The 21,100-nt window shown below is 42.4% G+C and overlaps 1 protein-coding gene across 3 annotated transcripts in view; it reads right to left on the bottom strand.

The window, feature by feature from the left end:
• The window catches only part of SETBP1 (SET binding protein 1), a 269,695-nt gene that overhangs the window by 9,984 nt on the left and 238,611 nt on the right, over window positions 1-21,100 (bottom strand). For all 3 annotated transcript variants that reach the window (XM_036402696.2, XM_036402694.2, XM_036402695.1), the window contains one exon: window positions 886-1,053. In XM_036402696.2, the coding sequence (XP_036258589.1) occupies window positions 886-1,053 (168 nt within the window). The remainder of the gene's footprint in view (window positions 1-885; window positions 1,054-21,100) is intronic.

Raw genomic sequence — 21,100 nt, forward strand, 5'->3', positions numbered from 1 at the left:
AAAAACACTTTCAGCTGAATGATTAAATATGCAATAATTCTGTAAGTCAGTGATACAAATATGTTTCTTGTGAATGTGGCATCAAAAGTTTGACAAGACTATGAAACTCCTAATGGCTGCATGTAGGGTAATGAACTGTGGATTCCCCATTCACTGGAAATTAATACAAACTGGAAGATTAACCTCTCTATCCATGCCCAAGAAAAGGCATGATGATGCCTGAATGACTTGGCTAATTTCCAGCAGTATAAAGATATCACCTTTCTGATCTTATTCAAAATAGAAGCACAAAAAATAAGTTGATAGAAAAGCATGCTACTCTGACTTATTTATTCTGGTATTTTAAATCACTGCTCATTGCCCCAGACAATTTTGCATTTGCAAGACAGAATATTATGCTAAAATCACTGAAGTATGCAGTAAGAAATCTCATCTGCTCCTCAGCTATTCACTGTGTATTTGGTTTGTTCATGCTACAGGAATGGGAGCATTTAAAAGAAATGAAGAATGGGGCTGAGGAAGGAACCCAGGAATCTTGCTTCAGAGTGTCCTGCTAGACCCTACAGGCTGGTGCTACTTGCATCCTCATTATTGCACAAGTGGTGGTGTGTGAATAAAATAGATTTGATGTGCCAAGATCTACCATCACAGCAAGAAAGCATTGGAGATGTTAAAGCCTGATTGTCACATTAGTTATTCTATTGTGATTCTATTCTACACTATTCTAATAAGTGTATATTATTATATACACATTATTATATTATTATTAGTTATTATTTGCAGCTACTTCTCCAATCAGGAAGAGAATTGGGTGAACATATTGTGCAGCTCCATAAGGAAGAGTATGCAGAAGAAACAGAGAGGGTGGAGTGAAAACAGCATTACCTGCTTCAGATGTTGCTGATGATGAAGGTAGGAGAGATAATACTGGACTTGGCATTGCAACACTGTCAACAGCTGCTGGTTTCCTTCTGGTCATCACATTACAGGCAGAACTTTCCATTTTACCATGAAGTGAAGTCTGGTCTGCTTTTAAGTGGGGACCTGCAATTCCTGGGGAAACAAAATTTGGATGAGTGTTAGTACTGTAACATGTCTGGGGATATACCTGAAAAAAAGAGAAGCCAGTTGCTGTCCTTGCTGCACTGATATATTTCCATATTTCCTTGTGGATGTATCTGTAATAAAGTCCTGATACTAGCAAAGATCATAATTGTTATCAATTTTTGATAATTTTGCTGAAGAATGTACCATCACTGGTCTCTATCAACAATGATAAACCAACAAAACATTCTGCATTAGTGCTTTTTCTTCTAAAAAACCACGTACACTCTGATGCATGTATAAAGACAGATATCCTTCGTAACCCTGCTTACTGGGAATGCCTATGTATAATTTCCTGTGTAGTTCATTCTCCACACATACTTACAAACTTCTCTGCTATAAACACCTGACTTAGTGGGTGTTTCATCTGAGCAAGGGGCAGGCATCAGGAACAACCTCAATATGCAATTCCCATCCGGAGCACGTTACATTTATTTTTCAGGAATTCCCTTCCTAATTAAATTTGCCTTGCAGCTCATCAAAGGGAAGTGAGTTAAAGAAAGAAAGAGTTGTTTGTCATATATCCATATATCTTTCTACCTACAGTTTACAATGCAGAATAAATGAGTGGTAAAATAATGCCAAAGAAGTTAAATATTCCAGGAAAATAAAAGTTATGCACTTATGGCTGGCAAATTCCTCCACTAACAGTACTTCTCAAACTCTTGTATAGTTTGTAACCATTTTGTTTCAGGATATGTGAAACAAAATGGATACAAAATGGTTTAAATATGTGAAATTTAAACTCCTGGCAGGGAAATTTGAAAACCTCTCCCAGTCTCTGTGATGTTGGGCTTCAACATGATTAGGGCAGATATTAATTTATCAGAGATAATCCTTCATAAATTCCTTCTTTTTTCAGATCTCAACCTGCACATGAGCCTCAGATAAAATGCACCAGATTTTGGCAACTAAATTATACAATGATTCAAAAAACCACAAAGCAGCTGAGGTTGAAAACTTCTCTTGAGACCACCTTGCCCACGTCACACTGCACAAACAGGGTCCTCTACAGAAGGCTGCCCTGGACCACATCTGGCCAAATGAGAATATCTCCAAGGAGGGAGAGTCCACAACCTCTCCCTACAAACTGTTCATCCCCTCAGTAAACCTACACTGTTCAGGAACAACTTGTGTTAATGCTTCAGCTTGTGCCCAATTACTCTTGTCCTGTCACTGGCCAGCACTGAGAATAAACTGGCTCCATCCTCTCTAATCTTTCCCATCAAATATTTGCATATGTGGAAAAAATCTCTCTGAGCCTTCTCTTCTCCAGGCAGAACATCCCATCCCTCTGAGTCTTTCCTCATAAGAGAGATAATATCCCAGATTCTTCATAATCTCTGTACCCTCTGACTGGACTCTCTCCCATATGTCCATATTCCTCTGACATATCAGCCACTGCTCTGAGTTCTGAAATTCTCCAGATTTGTGGAAGGTGTTCTCTACCCTGCCACCTGCTCATTAATTGCCATATTAAAAGTTTTTAGTCCCCATATCATGGGGACCTCTACCGTCTGGTCTCTAAGTGGATTTTGAGCTACCCATCACAGCCCTCTGAGACCAGCCAGTTTTCAGTCCATCACAGTGTGCATTTATTCTGCCTGGGTTTCATCATTTTGTCTGTAAGAAGCTGATGGAACTCAGTGGCAGAATTCATGCTAAAGTCAAGATGAAAAACATCAGATTGGTGAGGCATGATTTCCACTTCACAGATCTGTGATAACTGCTCCTGTCATCTTTTCCTCCTTCATATGTTTGGAAATGCTCTTCACAATTATTTACTCCATCACATTCTAGAGATTGAGGTGAGACTGAACAGCCTTGCTGCTTCCTTGCTTTTGCTTCTTGACCTAATTTGACTAATATTTCTTCTCTTCTAGTCCTCAGAAACCTCTTCTGATCACCACAACCTTTCAAAAACAACCTAGAGTAGTCTCACAGTGATGCCAGCCAGATCCCTCAGCACCTTTGGGTACATCCTGCCAAATCCCATGGATTTATGCATGTCCAGTTCATTTAACTGTTCCCTAATCAGATCTTCCTCCAAGAGCAGGTTTTCTTTCCACAGCAGCATTACAGGCCTGGGATTCTCAAAGGCCAGTCCTACCAGCAGAGACCAAGGCAAAGAGGACAATCAGTCTCCTGCTGATCTTTTTCAGCCAGGGTCCCTGTTTCATTCAGCAAGGGACCCATATTTTCCATAGGCTATTTTTGACTGCTTTATGTAACTGTCAAAACATTTCTTGTTGATCTTCTGCCCTAGATTCAACTCCAGATGGGCTTTGTCTTCCTAAGCCCATCCCTGCATGCCTGAACATTGTAGATCTCATTCTCTGGATCACCTGCTTCCGCGTCTCTATTGATTCCTTTTTGTACCTGGAGCTTCTTGGTCAATCAAGAGAATCTCCTGACATCTTTGCTGAGTTTGATTTGCCACCCTGATCTGGTTTTGTATGTCTCCACAATGTTCCTGATCCAGGCTAGCAGCAAACCTCCTGGCACAGCAGGTCAGGTCAGGGCCTTTATCCCCTGCAGCACTGAACCCCCACTGCCACCCCTGGCTGCACCTGGACAGCACCTGCTGGTTCCTCAAAGACTTTCCACAGGTGCTCTGACACAGCCTGGGAAAGCTCCCTAAGATTACCAAGTCCTACTATTCCCCCATCACTGCCAAGGCCACCACTGACTTATGTTCCCGAGCGCTGCATCCACCTGGCTGTTAAATCCCTGCAGGGGATGGGAATTCAGCACTGCTCCTGAGAGCCTGTGTCAGAAGTGGACAACCCTTTCTGTGAAGAAAGTTTTGTTAATATAGAGTTTAAACCTCCCCCGGCACAGCTTTCCTCTTGTTCTGTCCCTTGTTCCCTGGGATTAGAGTCTGGCCTGTCAGGGAGTTGCGGAGAGTGAGAAGGTCCCCCCTGAGCCTCTTTTACTCCAGGCTGAGCTCCCCCAGCTCTCTCAGCTGCTCCAGACCCTTTTCCCTTTTGGGTCTCTTCACTGTGCTCAGCTTCTCCATACACAAACCAAAAATTCCTTATATTTGCTATTTGGAGCTGCTATGAAGAGTCCCTATGAACTTGGGTTTCTGGCACGTAAAAGGAGAAATATCAGCAGATCTGTGGGTTGTCTCAGAAGCTGTGGAAGAGATCCCTATCAGATTCAGGCACAGAAATGCTACAGTTAGAGGAGTCTGAAAGACAGGGATACAAATGGGCCAGTTTGGGATAGGAGTCCTGATGAAAATGTGAGCTGATATCAGCTGGTAGACTTAAGGGAGGGAAGAAAGGGCAGAAATAGTCACAAGTGAGACAGTGTTAGAGGTCACAGCTTGGTGAGGATAAACAGAGCAGTCTCTGCCTATTAGACCACACATCTTTCCAGAGCCTCAAATCTACTATTAAGCATCTCAAATTGTATCCATTAAACTTCAATCTCTCTCTGCTCGGCTTCTCTAGTGCAAATGAGAACAATAATATACCCCTCATCTCAAGAGCAGTCCTGTGAAAATAAAATTATCAACATTCATGAAACATTCATCTATTCATACCGAAGCTTAGAAATGTGGAATAAATGAGACATGATGTCAAGCACTGAATAGCAAGAGGAAAATCCAGCTCCCAAATAGCTGTTCATTAGGTGAGCTCTATACATTGAATAAGCAGTGTCCCGTAGAATAAGTGAGATATTTGACTAGGTAATTACCCTTTGGAGCTCTGTGTATGCACACCTGAGGTCTCACCACTACACAGTCCTTGGGTTTGTGCCTTAACAATATTTATTCATGAGTGTAGTGGGTGCACAAGAAATGTGCGCATGTGGGTGCATGTATCAATACACACACACATATATGCACGTGCATATGGTACATAATAATGCTAACAACCTCATAAATTCAACATCTGGTCCTAATTAAACTGAAGGGCCTATATAAAGAGCCATATGAAAACATGCAGCTGTAACCTGTTGACCTCTATTGATAAAAAAAGAAAAAAGTCTGTGAAGCTGTGTTTCAACATATCAAGGGACAATCACTCATTTTTTCAAAGGTAATCCCCCACAAACCACTTATCCTCTCAAATCTCTACCTGCACACAGTGTTTGCATTAGGGACCTTGATTTATGGATCCCCACTCCTTGGATGGAGAGGCCAACTTCCTGTTGCCGTGGTTACTTAGATCTTGGTTCAAGGTTAAACTACTCCCAAATCAAAATCAGTGGCAGGCACAGCATCTAACAGCCAGGTTATTGACTACCCTAGGATGCTTAAAGGTCAAAGACCAAAGTGCTGCTCACTGCCTTTGGGGTGAGTCAATATTTTCAATATTTTTATTCTGTTTCTTCTGAAGAAGTAGTTGCTGCTCAATTACCACCTATCTGGGTTTAGCAAGGTCATACAAATCGTTGAGGAAAGCCCTCCCCCTACAGAAGAGATACAAATGTAATGAATTACTTCAAAGTCTACATGGCCCAATTGCAGCTCATCACTGGTGAATCATGGGCTCAGACATCTGTCTCTTGTTTTAGGGGCTTGGTTTCTTCAGCCTGTATCCCTCACCTCACTGAAAATCTCCTCTATATTGAGGAAGAAGGGTAATTTATGGATCTGGACCAGTCAATAAAGGAGAGCCATCAGTTTTCTTTCCTGGATACCAAAACGCAAACAGAGATTCAGAGGTATTGCTGGAAACACGCGGAGGTGCAGCAATTTGCTGACAAGGTTTTGATGCATGCTGCAGTAGTGGAATGTCTGTCCTTCAGTGGGCAGACCTGCTGCTGTGCTATCATCACCTCTCATTGCACTTTTTCCTGTCAATTGGATTGCTCTGTTCAGAAGGCCTTGGGTAGGAGAAGGCCCTAGTTCAACCCATCTAAGAATCAGGTGAAAATATCCCATCCCATCAGAGGGATGTAAGAGTTTAAAATTCACACACTCATTTGTTGAATCAGTCTATTTTATCTTTTGGCACCGCCGCACAAAGAGAGAAGATTCTGTGGGGGCTGGAGCACTTTTGCCATGGAGACAGGCTGAGAAGAAATGAGAGTTTTTCAGACTGAAGAAGGCTGTGGGGAGACCATATTGCCCCTTCCAGTACTTGAAGGGAGCTTCAAAAAAATCTGAAGAGTGGCTTTTTTGCGCACAAAGATAGTGATAGGACAGAGGGGAACTGATTTAAATTCCAGAAGGGAAGTTTTAGATATTACAAAGAAATACTTGCCTTTGAGGGTGGGCAGGCCCTGGCACAGGGTGCCCAGAGCAGCTGTGGCTGCCCCTGGATCCCTGGAAGTGTCCAAGGCCAGGCTGGACGGGGCTTGGAACAACCTGGGATAGTGAAAGATGTCTCTGACCATTGCAGGGGGGTTGAGACAAGATGCTATTTAAGGTTCCTTACAATCCAAACAATTCTATGATTCTACGATGTAAAGTCATAGCCTGATTCAGACCTTATTTATCACCTCTCTGTTGATCTTTGTGCATTTCCTCCAAATTAGAACCCTTTTCATCCCATGAAAGACCCATACCTTAACTCCCCTGAGTCCTACTGACAGCACAGACAACACCACATGTAAGCAAACAATGGGCAGCAAAGAAGGAAAGAAATCAATCATTATGTATATAATGAGAAAGGGCACGGGGACAGGACAGCTTCAAAAGCAGAGGTGGACATGAAGGATTTTATCAGGAGCCTGAAACAGTGATGGTATGATTAGAAAGAAATAATGACCATAATCATAAGTAAAAAGGTGATTCAGGAGAAGCATGATTCTAGTTCAGGACCAACTGGCAGAAAGCTTGTGTAGGAGGGAAGACAATGCTGACTTGAAACTGGCCTTTCCTTAAAGATTTATAGCATTTTTCATTCACTGGCTAAGCAACTTATGAGTTCTAACTGAAATTAATACATTAATTTTAAAGACCTGGTAATTATTGTTATTGTTATTAAGTGCTATGTGGTCCAGCTGCATTGTGCTGGGCTCCGTACAAATGGATTAATTTACTCGCCTTGCTTTACTGTTAAATCATGATCACCCTGCTTATTGCATTCATCTGTTTTCTCTCATCGTCTACTTGCACAGAAAGATTCTTGGACAACATGCACCTTTTATTCTTTAATCTGTGTACAGAATCTAGCACAATGTGCACCCAGGCTGGAACTCAAAGTGCCAGTCCAAAAGAGATAATAAATGTTAATTTGCCATTGAAAATGGAAAAAATCAGCTGATAAAAATTGATCTCAGCGAAGCTTCCGCTAGGGAAGATTTTTCTTCAGAGAGTTCATGGGGTTGGATTTGTACTCCCCGCAGATTTCTGGAAATCCACAGCTATACTTAAATTGTTTATGTGTCTGACCATTGTTATTGGAAAACTCTTACAGATGTTTTTTTTTTTTTCCTTCCCAGTGTCTTTGCACAATGAAGCTACGCAATGCAGCTGTACAGGAATGCACGTCTAAACATGCAGTTAGTCAGAGCATTTGCATTTTGATAACTCCTCAGTTTGGAATAAAGAACCAGAAGAAACCTCATATCTTGGTGAATCTTTTCTTAAGGCTGGTTTTAAATAAATCAGTCAAAAGTTTGGCATTGCATCATATTCCAGAAGGGAGAACTGAATTACTATGTGATAAATGTAGTTAAGGAAAGTAATTATTCTTCTTAAAGTAATATTATTACCTTTCTAACTTATGGAAGTAATTTCCCTGGGTTCTATTTGACGTGTATTATCATTTAAAATAACTGTACTTTCAATGTAAAGCACTGCTTTATGACTTTAAGTCCTTTTATCTTCCTCCCTTTTCCACCACCACATTAAAAACTTCAAATTCCACCTTTTCTAAGAGGGATTTTCTATTTTGCAGAATGTGTCCCCCTGAATAAAACCGAGTGCCTGTGGAATAATAATGCAAAAAAATTACTCCTATTGCCAAGAGGCAAAAATTTAAGAGATGAAGTCTGCTTTATTTCATTCTTGCTATTTTCCTACTTTTTTTTTTTTTAATCAGAATAGCTTTAGAGAAAGAAAGAGGGAGACTGAGAAAGCCATCATTAGATAGATCTTCTGATCTTTATCTCCAGTAGCACAGTCAGAAGAGCTAATACTATGATGATAGCTTTGAAATCTCTTAGGAATTGAATAAAAAGAAGTGATAGTGATGAACTCCCAGCTAATAAACACAGAGTGCTTATTTCTGCAGAATGATCAATTTCCAGATGTCCTCAGGCTTGTCTGATACAAGCCTGATTTACTCATTCTCCCTCACTTCACTAATAAAGCTCAAGTCCTACATCAGATTAGAGAAGAGCTGGATTTCCTTAAGAGGCAGGAGGAGGGCTGGCATCATGGCATACAAATGCTGGGAGACACACTAATCTCTTCTGCCTCCTTCTATAACCACCAAGCTGTCTTAAACAGCTGCCTTCCTCTTCTGAAATCATACACTTTATCCACTTTGGGTTAGTACAGTAATGCAGACAATTAATTTGTTATCTTGTTAGTGGAAATTTAATGCAATGATCTAAAAGAACTCTTACATATTGTGATAAACTTTAGTGCCTCCAGGGCACTTCTCCTCCATAGGACTCATTTCACATCCCATCCATTATGTAAATGAGATGTGGAAATAGTTTAGTTCCCCTAATGTATTTGTACACTGATGGATTGCACAAAGTCAGCCCTACTGAAACTAATGAGGTTAAATGCATCTTGCCATTCCTTTCTACTTGGGTGAATCTCTGTGCCTGTGTTCGAGAAATGCAGCGCGAGTCTTCCTCTCCACTTCTCCACAAAGATAATTGTGTTTCCTGACAGGGAGAACAGTGGCAACTGCTGCAATACCTGAAGCCTGGCAAGGATCTCCTCAGCCTGCAGAGCAGCTGCTGTGGCTCTGTGCAGATCTGGGATGCTCTGGGGAGGCTTCAGGTCCCCTTCCAGTTTGGGGACAAAGGCCCCAGGGCCACGTGGAGCTGCATGCAATGACATGCAGTATTTGATGACTGCGTAGTTGTCAGCATTGCCAGTAAAAGGATTAAACCCCAGGAGAATAGAGAAAGAAAGCATTCTTTTTCTGGTCATCAGGACAAGGCTCAAGAGTCCATTGCTCAGCCATGAAATGTAAGTAAGGTGTTCTTCCTAATATCTAAGCTTACCCCGCACTCTGTCAGTGTGAGGCCATCCCAGCCTTGTGTTGTCACTACAGGCCCTTTCCAAAATCCTTCTCCAGCTTTCTTAGAGCCCCTTCAGGTGCTGGAAGGGCCTCTAAGGTATCCCTAGATCCTTCACTTCTCCAGGTGAGCACCCCCAGCTCTCCCAGCCTGACTCCAGAAAGGAAGTGCTCCAGCCCTCTGAGCATCTTTATGGCCTCCTTTGGGCTTCTGCCAACAGGTCCATATCTCTCTAGTGCTGGGGGCTCCAGGGCTGGACACATCACTGCAGGTGGGGTTCCATGACAGGAGAGTCAAGGTGGAGAATCCCCAGCTTCAGCCTGCTGCCCATGCTCCTGGGGCTGCAGCCTAACAGGACGATCAACTGCAACCTGAATTTTAAAGGACCAGTCTGCTGTCTTTTTCACGTTTGTGGTGAATTAGACTTCCTGGCAGATGCAGTCTTGTTCTTCTTTGCCTTTTGGTTTTGCTTTGGGTTTCCTCTTCCCTGCACCAGTACAGGAAGAATCACAGACCTCCTTCCTCCTCTGCATATTGCCAGGGTGAGTCAGGAGACTGAGGGAGAAGGGACATGCAGCCCCCATCACTGAGATGAAGTCTGTGTGTCTGGAAGCTCAGTCTTTAGTGAATTTAGTGAATTCCAAGATGAACACTTAATGGAGCTTGTGGGAACGGTTCCCAGTCCAGGGCAGCACAGGACAGTCACACAAGGTGACTGTAAAAGTGCTCCTGTCCTGTCCCCTCCAGCCCACTGTGTGCCCTTTCCCAGTTCTTCAAATAGAATAGGACTGGTATTCTAAAATATCATGGAAGAAGCCACCAAGTTTTTTCTTTCTTTTTTTTTTTTTCTTTTTTTTCTCTCTCTTTTTTTTTTAATGCCAGGAAGTAATGAACACGTGAAATTAGGATTTTTAGTGGAATTTGGATCAAAGTAGAAGAACGCAGTAGTTATATGTGTGTGACAGCAATAAATAAATTTAATGAAAAGAAAACCTGAGGGGTCAAAAGACTAATTCAGAGTCAAAGGCTCTGAGTTCCCAGGCCTTGTGAACAGAGTTTCAAGGTAAAGGGTTCAGAATCAAAAGCTTTTCCTGCTCAGAGACTGAAAATTGAACAAAAAATTACAGTTTACAGTTATTGGAGACTGACAGAATCAAGAGGGGCAGACAGAGGCTGACAGGGTTGGAGAAATTAAATTTGCTGTTAAATCTCAGCAAATGAATCACTTAATACAGAGTGATGAAGAACTAAAGTCTCTCACAGAGGAGATAGGGCAAAAATTAAAATCTGTGAATGAGGTGAAATGAAAAAAGCATTGTTTGAGGGAGGATGCTTAGGTGGAAAGGCGACACAAAGGGCTCCTTTTTTAAAAAAAAACATGAAAAGCCATTAGGTGCACTGAGGGGAAGAAATGAAAGGATCTCCAGGTAGGAGCAAGGAACTACCTAGAATAAGTAGTCATTCCAAGATGAGCTGTCACAGTGGATGAGGATTTGCTCACTGGGGAGAAAGAAAACAGAAGACAGGATTTCTTTCTCAAGAACACAGCTGAGGAAAGACAGATGGGGAAATTTCAGTCCGTAAGTAATGAGAAAAGTCAAGGGTGGTATTTTGAGTTGTTGTTTTTCTAAACAACAGGGATGATCATTTTTAAATGTGGCAGATAGAGCTGATATCCCCTAGGCAAGTAGGGTTGGGAGCAGTTTGTATTTATCACAGATTAAATGGGACACTGGCAGCTCTGGTGGGAGAGTGCTGGCATGAAGCAGAGCTGGAAGAGTCAAGCTGCCTGCGGGGAGAGGACAAATGATGCACAAGGGCTGGGCTGGTGTAATGATGGGAGTAATTTTTGAGGCACATCCATGGTACAAAACCTGATGAAAACTAAGAGAAGTTATCAGAATAATTAGCAAAAGTCTTCCTGAACGAGTTCAGCTGAGACCTTCACTAAGGAAACAATGTTCCTCCAGAAACAGCTTCGTTCTCTCTGTGTATGCATTAGCAAAAGAAAATATATGTTTGCTGCATTTATTCAGCTGATATATTTCTCTTGCTAACATAAATGTTATATTTGCACCACATCAACTTCAGCAGCCCCATGGTGATGCCTGTATTAGAGAAATAAACTGTGTCAGGGAGGTTGTTGACCCCAGAAATTCATCTGGTTACAAAAAAATGAGAAGAAGAGAACCAGGGGAGCTCCTCCACCGTGGAACTCAGTTCAGTGACATCTGAACTGAGCCCCCAAGGGGTCCACACCTTTCCACTCCCTGCAGCTGCAGGTGAAGGTGGCTGAGAAAGCACAAAGGTACTTGGGGACAGGTGGGGTGAGGATAGGCAGAAAGTCACAGGGCTGACAAAAGCATCCAGAGCTGATGATTTCTAAGTTAGCATTTTCCCTGCTGGGCAGGGCAGCAGGGCAATTTCATTTTTGTTCTTTATCTGTAATAAGCTGTGCCACAGTTCATGCAATCAGAGATACTCTGAGTATGACACGCATTTGAAGTGAAATCTCAGCACTTAATGGGAGTCTCCATAGACCCTGCAATCGAGAAGAGGTAAAACTCCACTGTAACAGAGGAGTTTTTATTTTTAGAAAGACTCATGTTGGCTTTGTTTTAAAATCTGAGTTCATTCATCCCACTTTAATGCTGATTTATCATAAAATGAGAGCTTTATTAGCAACAGAGATGAAAAATAGATGAAAAATTTCAGTACACACTGAAAGTGTATCTATTGTTCTTTTTTCTTCTCTATTTCAGATCAATAGTAAGGGGTGTTTTCTCACCTTCATGAGGAAGACTACAGTAACTGACTTGATTATGAAAACTGAAATCTGTTTAAACATATGTGTAGGCAAGCTTGTGAGTATTATTGACAATTAAATTTATCAAAAATAAGTTAAACAGCATTTGAAAACTACTAAAATACGTGAAAATTATCAAATACATTACAATGTTTGGCTTTATTTAAATAGCTCATAGTGTTCCTATGAATGGAGAACAGACAGCCAGATAGGAAAATCAGAACTTTCCTTGAAATTCCTAATTTTGCTTTTATCCAGTTGAAAAACCCAGTGACACACTATTGTTCTGATATAAACCTTAGTGTAAAATATTCAGTTTTACATTCTTTTAAGAGGAAAATTCTGAAGGAAATACTTTACCCAGAGTGTTTTTCATTAAAATTCTTGCTGGAGACTGCTTCCTATAGTAGTGGAAGAAGAATGGCAGAGAGACCACATATAATAAGGTCAGAGAGTGCCTCTGTGGAGCAGAGACACAAGGAGGGATGTGACTGATGAAGAAAAGGTTAAAGAGGTGAAGAGTGCAAAGTGGAATGAAATAGGGAAAATAGATGGAAATAGGAGACAAAGAATAGATTGGAAAGAAGTTGGAGGAGGGAAATCACTTATTACAGACATGTGTGAAGAGCAGATTGACAAGAACCAGAAGAAAGAGCATACATGGAAAAGTCTAAATGCTCTTAACCACTGACATTTGGAGCTATGTTATCAACTTTAAGGTTGCACATCTATGCTTGACTCACTCTAAATTTGCAGAGAGCTTTTCTTCATGGCTTTGGTGCAAGCTTGTCTTCAGTTTTCACATTTACTGGAGCCAAAACAGAGTATTTTAGGTTCTCCAAGCAGTGAACTGCTTTCCCTATAGCCTTATACTCTTATTTTATAGCACCAGGCAGACAAAATACAGACTGGAGGATCAGGGTAGGAATATGTTCCCTTTAGCATCCTCTCTGAGAGAGCATCATGATGAAGCAAAGATTATGCAAGCAAAGATTTTTATTTTTTTTTTTAATGATGACTGCTTTCCTGGGGTGGCAGAATTTTATTGTACAAAAGAGAAGATGGAACAGAGACAGAATCTGCTGAAATTCTGGCCCTGACTGAGACTTTGGTCAGGTCACAGCCCTATGGAAAAAACAGCGAATGTCAGGAAACTGACAAGCACAAGCTCTCCAAACTTTATGCCTAAAATTAGGTTAACAGTGTACTTTCTTTTTTCAGGACTCTGTGTCCTAGTACAGACCAACACGAGGATAGGTCTCAGTTTCAGAAAATTGTTTGTAAAAGCTGGCCTTGTAAGTTTTGCAGAAAATATAGAATTCTGGAAAGAAGAAACCTAAAGGGACTTTATTTAGCAGTTTGGGTGTAAAAAGGAACTCAGGCCTTGTTTTTTTCATACTGGGACATGTGCCCAGGAAAACAGCTCAATCAAATTCAGTGTTTTGAATTTTCTCTTCACAAACAAATTTATGGATTTGTACTTAACACCCTCCTGACAGTGTTTTCTTTTAATAACAAAGGGAATAGTGGGTTCATCTCACTTTAGGTGGCAGCAAGTCATATTTCTATGAGAGAAATGTGAGAGCTATGTATTTAAGGCTACAAAGATAAAATTAGTGCAGTCAGAAGAGTGGAGTGGGCGTTTCAGCTGAAAAAATGGGGCCTAGTTTAGTGCAAGATTATTTATGCTCCAGGCTCCATTAGCTAAACTTTCACTGACTAACTTTACTTAGTAAAAGCAGAGAAATCTAACTCAGGCAGCAATCTTATGCTGTGGATACCCAGATTTGGGTGAGAGCAACCATCCTCCCCCTGAAGCTCCGTGGCCAAATCACCACTCAAGTGTAAATTCCTCCCTCTCAAAAGGAGAGGCTCAAATGTGGACGGTGCATCTCTGGGCCAGGAGTCTGTGCAGGCACCTGGTTGCATTTGAGATGCCCTGAGCTATTTGAAACATGCGAGGGAGGCTGGCAGATATGATAAAGGGCTTGAGACAAGACCTCTGCCCTTCTGCAAGAGCAGCTGGAGGCCAGGCAGGATATTCTGGGCATCTCAAATGACAGTTGACAACTCTGTGTGGGCAAGTGAATCAAGTCCTGAGCCTTCATTCTTGCTTGTCCCAAAGTCCCTTGTGGGTAGGGAAATATCTCGTCACTGTAAATACCCCCTGTCACCTGGGAAGGGGCAGCACAAACATGTCCTGTCAACTCTTCTCTGAGCAGGAGGTAAAATGGCTGTGATGCAAGACATCAAGGTGTATGGGCAGCAAATTTAAACCGTGGAAATGTCCTCTGATCCTTTAGGATGCATTTGTTACCCAGGCTGAAAATTAGGAATTTTTTTTTCCTGCCCCAAGGCAAGGGTCTTTGGCTTCACATTGTAAAGAAGTAAGCATATATTTCTATTTCCATCAAACAGACCATAAAATAAATAATAATAATAATAATAATAATTATAATAAATCTATCAAATCAGCAATTTAAAATTGAAGGTGGGAGACAAACACAGGAACTTACAGGATCTCCAGCTCTACAATTGCTGTTCTGCACAGAAGAAATCAATGAAACTAATATAGCCTATCCAGCTGATAGAAGAACAAGCCATTCCTAAGTGCACAATTTGCTTCATCTGTGTTTGAAACTACCTCAAAGCAAAAAAGGCAATATGTCTCAAAATGATGAGACAACTAACTAAGCTTAACATTTCCTCTGTCCTCTTGTTTATCCATTCTTCATCATTCATTTAGTTTTGGTAAAATGCTCTGGAAGCAAAAGCATCATGATGACTTATGCACATGTATCACTTTAATACCGCTCGACCTCTCAAGAAAAAAAAAAAAGCTTCTCAAGGCAGCCTAAGTTATGGTTTTGTCTTAATCCGGGTTTCTCCACAGGAATTTCTCTCCTTCCCACAAACAAAAGAGCCATTTCATCTAGAGCTGTGAATCCTCAGAGATAGAAAAAAATCTCCCATGAAATGCCAAAGACGCATGAGTAAAATATCTTCATTTATGAAGATTAACTGTTTAAATGAAGAAAAAAAGTGTTGAGCAACTGGTGGGCATTTCCAGGGCTTGCTGTGCTATTTCTGTACTGCTGTGCGGCTGTTTCTCATTCCAGGAGTTAAAGGGGGGGGAAAAAAGGTCCTCTGTTTTTTAAAAAGATCTGGAACTACTTGGCATGTGACTTCAGAAGTGTTTAGCACAGACTTTAAAAAACATCATGGACATTTATCAGCCTAGGCCCAAAACCTACTTGCCTGCCTTGTATCATCAGTCATCATGCTAATGAAAATACTAATGGCATTTCAATTGTGTTCCAAGAGAAATGAGCTGTTTCGACTGAACAGGAATTAGAAAAAAAAATTAAACTTTTGTACAAAGAGTATATCTCTCTCTTTTTATTATTATTAATTAGATGAAGCATTTGGCTTCAATGAAGGCTAGAGTTCCAACTGTACAAGTAACACGGACATACGAAATGAGAAATGAGCCACATCAGTAGATAGAGAAAGGAAGAAAAAGAGTTAAAATAAAAAAATAGAACAGGAAACAGAAATACACAAAATGTTTTCAAATCACTCAGTGGTGTCTAAGCTAAGTTATTTTAGTATTTCAAATGATCAGCAGAGAGGAGACATCTCCAGAGGTCAAGTCATGCCACTTGAGCGAGATGCCTGTGCTTGAGTACAATTCACTGTCCCTGAGTTACCCACACTGGCTGCTTCAAACCCACACAAACTTCCAGAAATCCACACGTGAGTGGCAGGCAAACAACCTACCACCCAACAGCAAGTCAGCAAGACATGCAGTTGGTGATAGAACAAGAGGGAATGCTCTCAAGTTCCATGAGAGATTTAGATTGGATGTTGGGAAAAGCTTCATGGACAGCGTTGTCAAGACCTGGCGCCCAGGCACAGCTGCCCAGGGCAGTGATGGAGCCCCCATCCCTGGAGGGATTTAAAAGCCCTGTGGATGTGGCACCTGGGGACATGGGTCAGTGTTGGGCTGGGCAGTGGTGGAGGAACAGCTGCACTCATGGTCTTGGAGGGCTTTTCCACCTAAACGATTGTGGGTTTTCATGGGTCACACTCCTGTTCCCCAGCCCAGTTCCCTCACACAGACCATCTCAGGGTTATTGTAAGGTGGGCACAGGCAGTGCCTCTCTCCTGGGGCACAGGGATGGGGACACAGATGGCTCAGATCTCCAGGTGGCACCACCAGACTGGTCTTGCACTGTCAGGCTGGAGCAGGACAGAGGTACCCTGCAGATGAAAGTGTCAGTAGGTGGTGCTGATGGCCCAGGGGTGCAAGCCCAGGTTTCACTGCAGCAGTGCACCCAGATCATGTATTTGTTCCCTCCCACAGCTCTCATTTTCTCTGGAGATCTTACAGATTCATCATGTCATCTTCACAGCTGGACAATGTCCAGTGCAAATTTTGATTCTTAACTTTTTTCAAGTGCCATCTTTACAAGGTTTTTCACTTTTTTTTTTTTTTGTTTTTAATCCCTCTGTTCTGTTGAAAAGTGGGAGTGACAGCGCAGCTGGGTGGGTGCAAGGCAGTTCAACCCACCTCAGGTGGGGACAGGAAAGAGGTGCCCTTAGGATGTCTTGTAATGGATGTATCTGGGTGCCTCAGTGTGGCAAGAGGCTGGGACTGGTGTGAGACAGAGTGGAGGGGCACTTGCTCCCAGGTTTCTGTATGGCATGGGAAAGCACTAGTGCCTGCACCAGTGGGTGAGCAGACTTGGCGGCCCAAGTCAGATCCTAGACCAAATGCTTAACGTTTTGGAAATTTTTAGCAAAAAGATGAAGGCATAGGGGATGCAATGCTTAAAAAAAAAAAAAAGAAAAAAAAAGAAAAAAAAAAGAAAAGGCCCAAAAGATTTTAAAAACAATGGTGGTGGAAAACCACAACAGTTCCTATGTTCTGATCTGCCCTGCCATGAAACCAGAACAAATAGGCTGTGGCAGAGTTTTAAGAGTCGATTATAAAACACCCCATCAGAACATAAACATCCCACATTGACAAAGTAATCTCTGTGGATCTCAGTGGGCCTGACCTGGTGCTGCCCTCTTCCTTGTATAGTCATGAATACAAATGCAAGGTGAATGCTGGCTGCCTTCTGATCGGGTGACATTTTACACCCATGTTACTGATGTCAACAACTGCATGAGGGAGCAGAGAATCAAACTCAGGATAACCACTTGCAAAAAATAGAAGAGCAAGCTGAAGGCATGTTTCCAAGCAGTCCAGGCATTTCAGGACCGACACTTTACGTGGCTAAGTCAATCCCTTTTGCACTCCCACATTTACTTAGGGAAAAGCCTTGTGCTTTATGTTGTGCTGTAACACATTGTTTGAGCAGGCACTGCCCTATCTCGACAGGAGAGCTGTTCTCTGCTCCTGCCATCTCACTTTCTGGGTACTAAATCAGTGAGAAGGAACACCCCAGCAAAACTTCTCAGATATCTCTGAGATCAAAGCCTGCAACCTTTGTCTCTGGTATGCAAAGGGAGAAAAATTACGGCTTGTCTCTCATTCTGTTTAAACAGTCCTTTCTCTTTTCACGCAAACAAACAAATAAACAGCAAATGCCCTATTCCCACCTGGAGTGGCTGCAACGTTGTGTTTGAGGCTTTAAAAGCGTAAAAGTCAAACCATTCAAAATGATGGGTCCCATAGCTAATGTAACACGGTCCCAGGGGTACCTGGTAGTGTATGGTATTGCTGCACATGGTATTAACTTTTATGCCTTCGTCTATATATGCAATGTGGCTCATTTATGGTTGCTCTGGGAACCGCTATGTTTACATAAATTTTAATTTCCTGTCCTTTGTTTGTTCTCTTTATCATCTTTCTAAAACAAAATTTTCCTTGTGAATTTTAGTGCTCAACCAATTATCCGCAGATGGAGGCACAGGAGAATTGACATCCTCTGATTTTTCCATGTGGCCCTGGCAATGCGCCTCCGCTTTGGTTTGGGCCCATAGGAATGGCAGAGCTCCAGCAGTGACACCAGAGTGCTTCCACCAGAGCAGGCCTGTTCCCACGGGCCGTGGCAATTTTGGTCCTGTGTCTCCTGGGATCTGGCCAAAAACCTTCCTGCTGAGTTGACACGGGCCGTATTTACTGTATCATAACTCATTTTCCTCGTTTGGTTTTCCTGTTAAATGAATGCAGCTCGTGAATGGAGTGAATCTGGTGGTTGACTTTATCCATCCACACGTGAGTTATATGCCTTCAGATTTTGGTGTGAAAGCCCTTTGTCACATGCTCTGATAACTAAAAAGGTGTTTACAGCTGCTTGAAATGCATCTCTTGCTGAAGCTTGCAAAACTGGTGCCTTGCTCAGAGCAGACCATGTTGTAAAACATCACTTTAAATGATTGAAACTGTAGAGATGCCAGTTGCACAGAAACAAGATCCATGATGGTCCAGCTACAGATTAATGCAGTGATCTTCATGAACTTGTAATTAAAATTCAGTGTTGACAGGACCAAGCCCTGCTACTATATTTTAGGGAAACAAGGAATAACAGATAAAGCTAAATTATAATAGGTCGATGCAGCAAATACAAGAAAAATATGGCAGTTCTCAGCAGCTGTGATAGGAATCCTTCCTCTTCTTGAATAATAAAGGCTTTTGCTAATTTTAACCAGAGCTGAATCTGAAAAACCTGCAGTCACATGTGACTCACAGAGCCCCAAGGGAAGGGGAGGTGGGGGGAGATATGTGTGTGTGGATGTCTGTGTGTATAATCTAACAGTGCCCAGAGCTTTTGAGATCCTGGACCACTTCAATCGCACAGGCCAGATTCATTAAAAACCCTGGCTACATTCCAGCAGTTAAAATTGAAGCGGCATATTTATTGCATTTTGCTCAAATAAATCTGAAAACGTGTGAATCATATCCCTCGGAGAGATGGAGGGAAGGAGTAAACAGTCTCAGGCTGGAGCTCAGGAGCGGGGCACTGTGAGGAACAAAGATGCGGGAGGGTCACGGCCGCAGGATGCTCCAGGACACAGAGGGTTTGGGAGGCTCAGGGCTCACTCAGTCGCCATTTTCTGCGACTGGGAGGCTGCTGTGCTGGCCTCAGACCCTCTGTTTGGTTTTTTTGCCTGTTTTTTTTTTTAATATCCACACACACACACACACACACACACACAGATGCATGCATATATTTTAAGGAGCTCCTCAGCTTATGCAACTCCGCTCCTCGGCCCTCTGTGGTTTTCCAGATGCTGTTCATGACGCTGGCACCTCACCCCACTTGCAGCTGCATTCAGCTGGGATTCAATTACAGCCTGTCTTGCAAAAGCAGGTTGGTTTTTCAAAGATAACATATTTTGGGGAGGAATTTTTTTTTTTCCCTTCCTCCAAAAAAGCCATTTTTATTAGGAAGGGAGAGGCATGACTTGTAGATTGATTTTGCCAGGTGCTGAAGGGCTCCAGATAGGTCCTTAGCACCCACAGTATTGTTTTACTTCAGCACTTACAGAACATGCAATACCCCGCAGGTTTCAATTCTGTGAGAAAAAAAGTGCTGGCAGAGCAGGCTCCAAGCTGCTCCCACGGGGAAACTATCAGAAACAGCACACAGATAACCATTTTTGTCACCACTAATTTTACCAACTGTAATCAGCTTAAAATTAGGAAGCCCAAGTATTGATTTTCTTCTTTTTTTTTTTTCCTTTTTCTGAACAGAATTTTTAGGAGGAAGGAATTTAGTTAGGCGTTGCAAGAGCAAGAGGTAATTGAATTGAAACTCCAAAGTCCAACATGAACCTTGTTCAGGCAATCTGTGGCGGTTCCCAAGGTTATCCTGTGCACTGGGGGGGTCCCATGTCTTGGCAGCAGGGTGGGAGGGGAAGGACAGGTTTTCAAGGCTGTGGTGTACTCTGGTGCTGGGACTGAGAGAACACTGAGGAGCACAAGGGGCTGGGATGGCTGTTTTCAGCTCCAAGTCCATGTTTTCAATTCATCACACCCTCCTATTCAATTATTAGTTGCACTAATGAATGCAAATTAACAATGTTATTGCTTTCTTCAAGCTTTGCATGGTGCTCAGAGGCTGAACACAGTAAGGGAATGCAGAACAGAGACACCACTGCTTGTAAAGAGCCTTGAGAAACCAAACAGAGCAATTTCATTACATCACTTTTACCCCAAGACTATGCAAGCAGCCTGATTTTTGGGAATGACAAATGTTTGCCCATGTTCTGTGGTGGAATGCTGAGCAGCAGCCAGCAGCAGCAACCTTGGCAACCCAGGTGGATAAAGCATGGAGGTTGGATGACTAATGTTGGACAGACACCTGGGCAAGTTGGTCTACTCTCCCCTGCCTCAGTTTCACCTGTCTGTAAGAGGAGCAGAAAACACCTTATCCTGGCCACAGGGCCGACAGAAATAGTATGCTATATGAAGATGAAATAAAATTGCTTGGTCTAGAAAAGGTATGGTGCCTCTTCAACGAAAATACGTTGTTTTTCGGATCAGTCAGAGAAACAATAATAGTATTATTTGTTAGATCAGTACAGCTCTAGCTTTCCTCAACCCTTCTACGTGTGTTTTATTTGCATGCCATTAAATCCAAATGCTCTTTTTCAAAGACTTACTGGAGTCTGTTGCAGAGGGAACAGCTTTAGCACAAAGGAAGAGAACAGACTTGGAAATAGGGCTGCACTACTTTGATGAAGGAATTTCTTCAAATTACAGCAAAGATGGAATAGCTAAGGCAGGCAGAGCAGCAAGGAGGGCAGTGCAGGCGTGGTGCAGCAGCAAAGGCCCTCAGTGTGTGTCCTCCTCATGCCACTGAAAGGCTGAAGGAGCACGGAGCTTTCACGGGTCTCTCCCTGCCTGTTTGATGTATTTAGCTGCAGAGGGAAAGCTCGCAGGGGCTGTGAAGGAACCAGACTGCCTTAAAGGGATGCAGGAGTGGCTTGTGGCTGAGAGCAGCTCAGCACAGCCCCCCAAAGCCCACCTGGGGAGCTCCTTCTGCCAAAGGGCCCGGGCACAGGGAGAGG

The sequence above is a fragment of the Molothrus ater genome, chromosome Z (assembly GCF_012460135.2).
Source record: "Molothrus ater isolate BHLD 08-10-18 breed brown headed cowbird chromosome Z, BPBGC_Mater_1.1, whole genome shotgun sequence".
In the NCBI taxonomy this organism is placed as follows: domain Eukaryota; kingdom Metazoa; phylum Chordata; class Aves; order Passeriformes; family Icteridae; genus Molothrus; species Molothrus ater.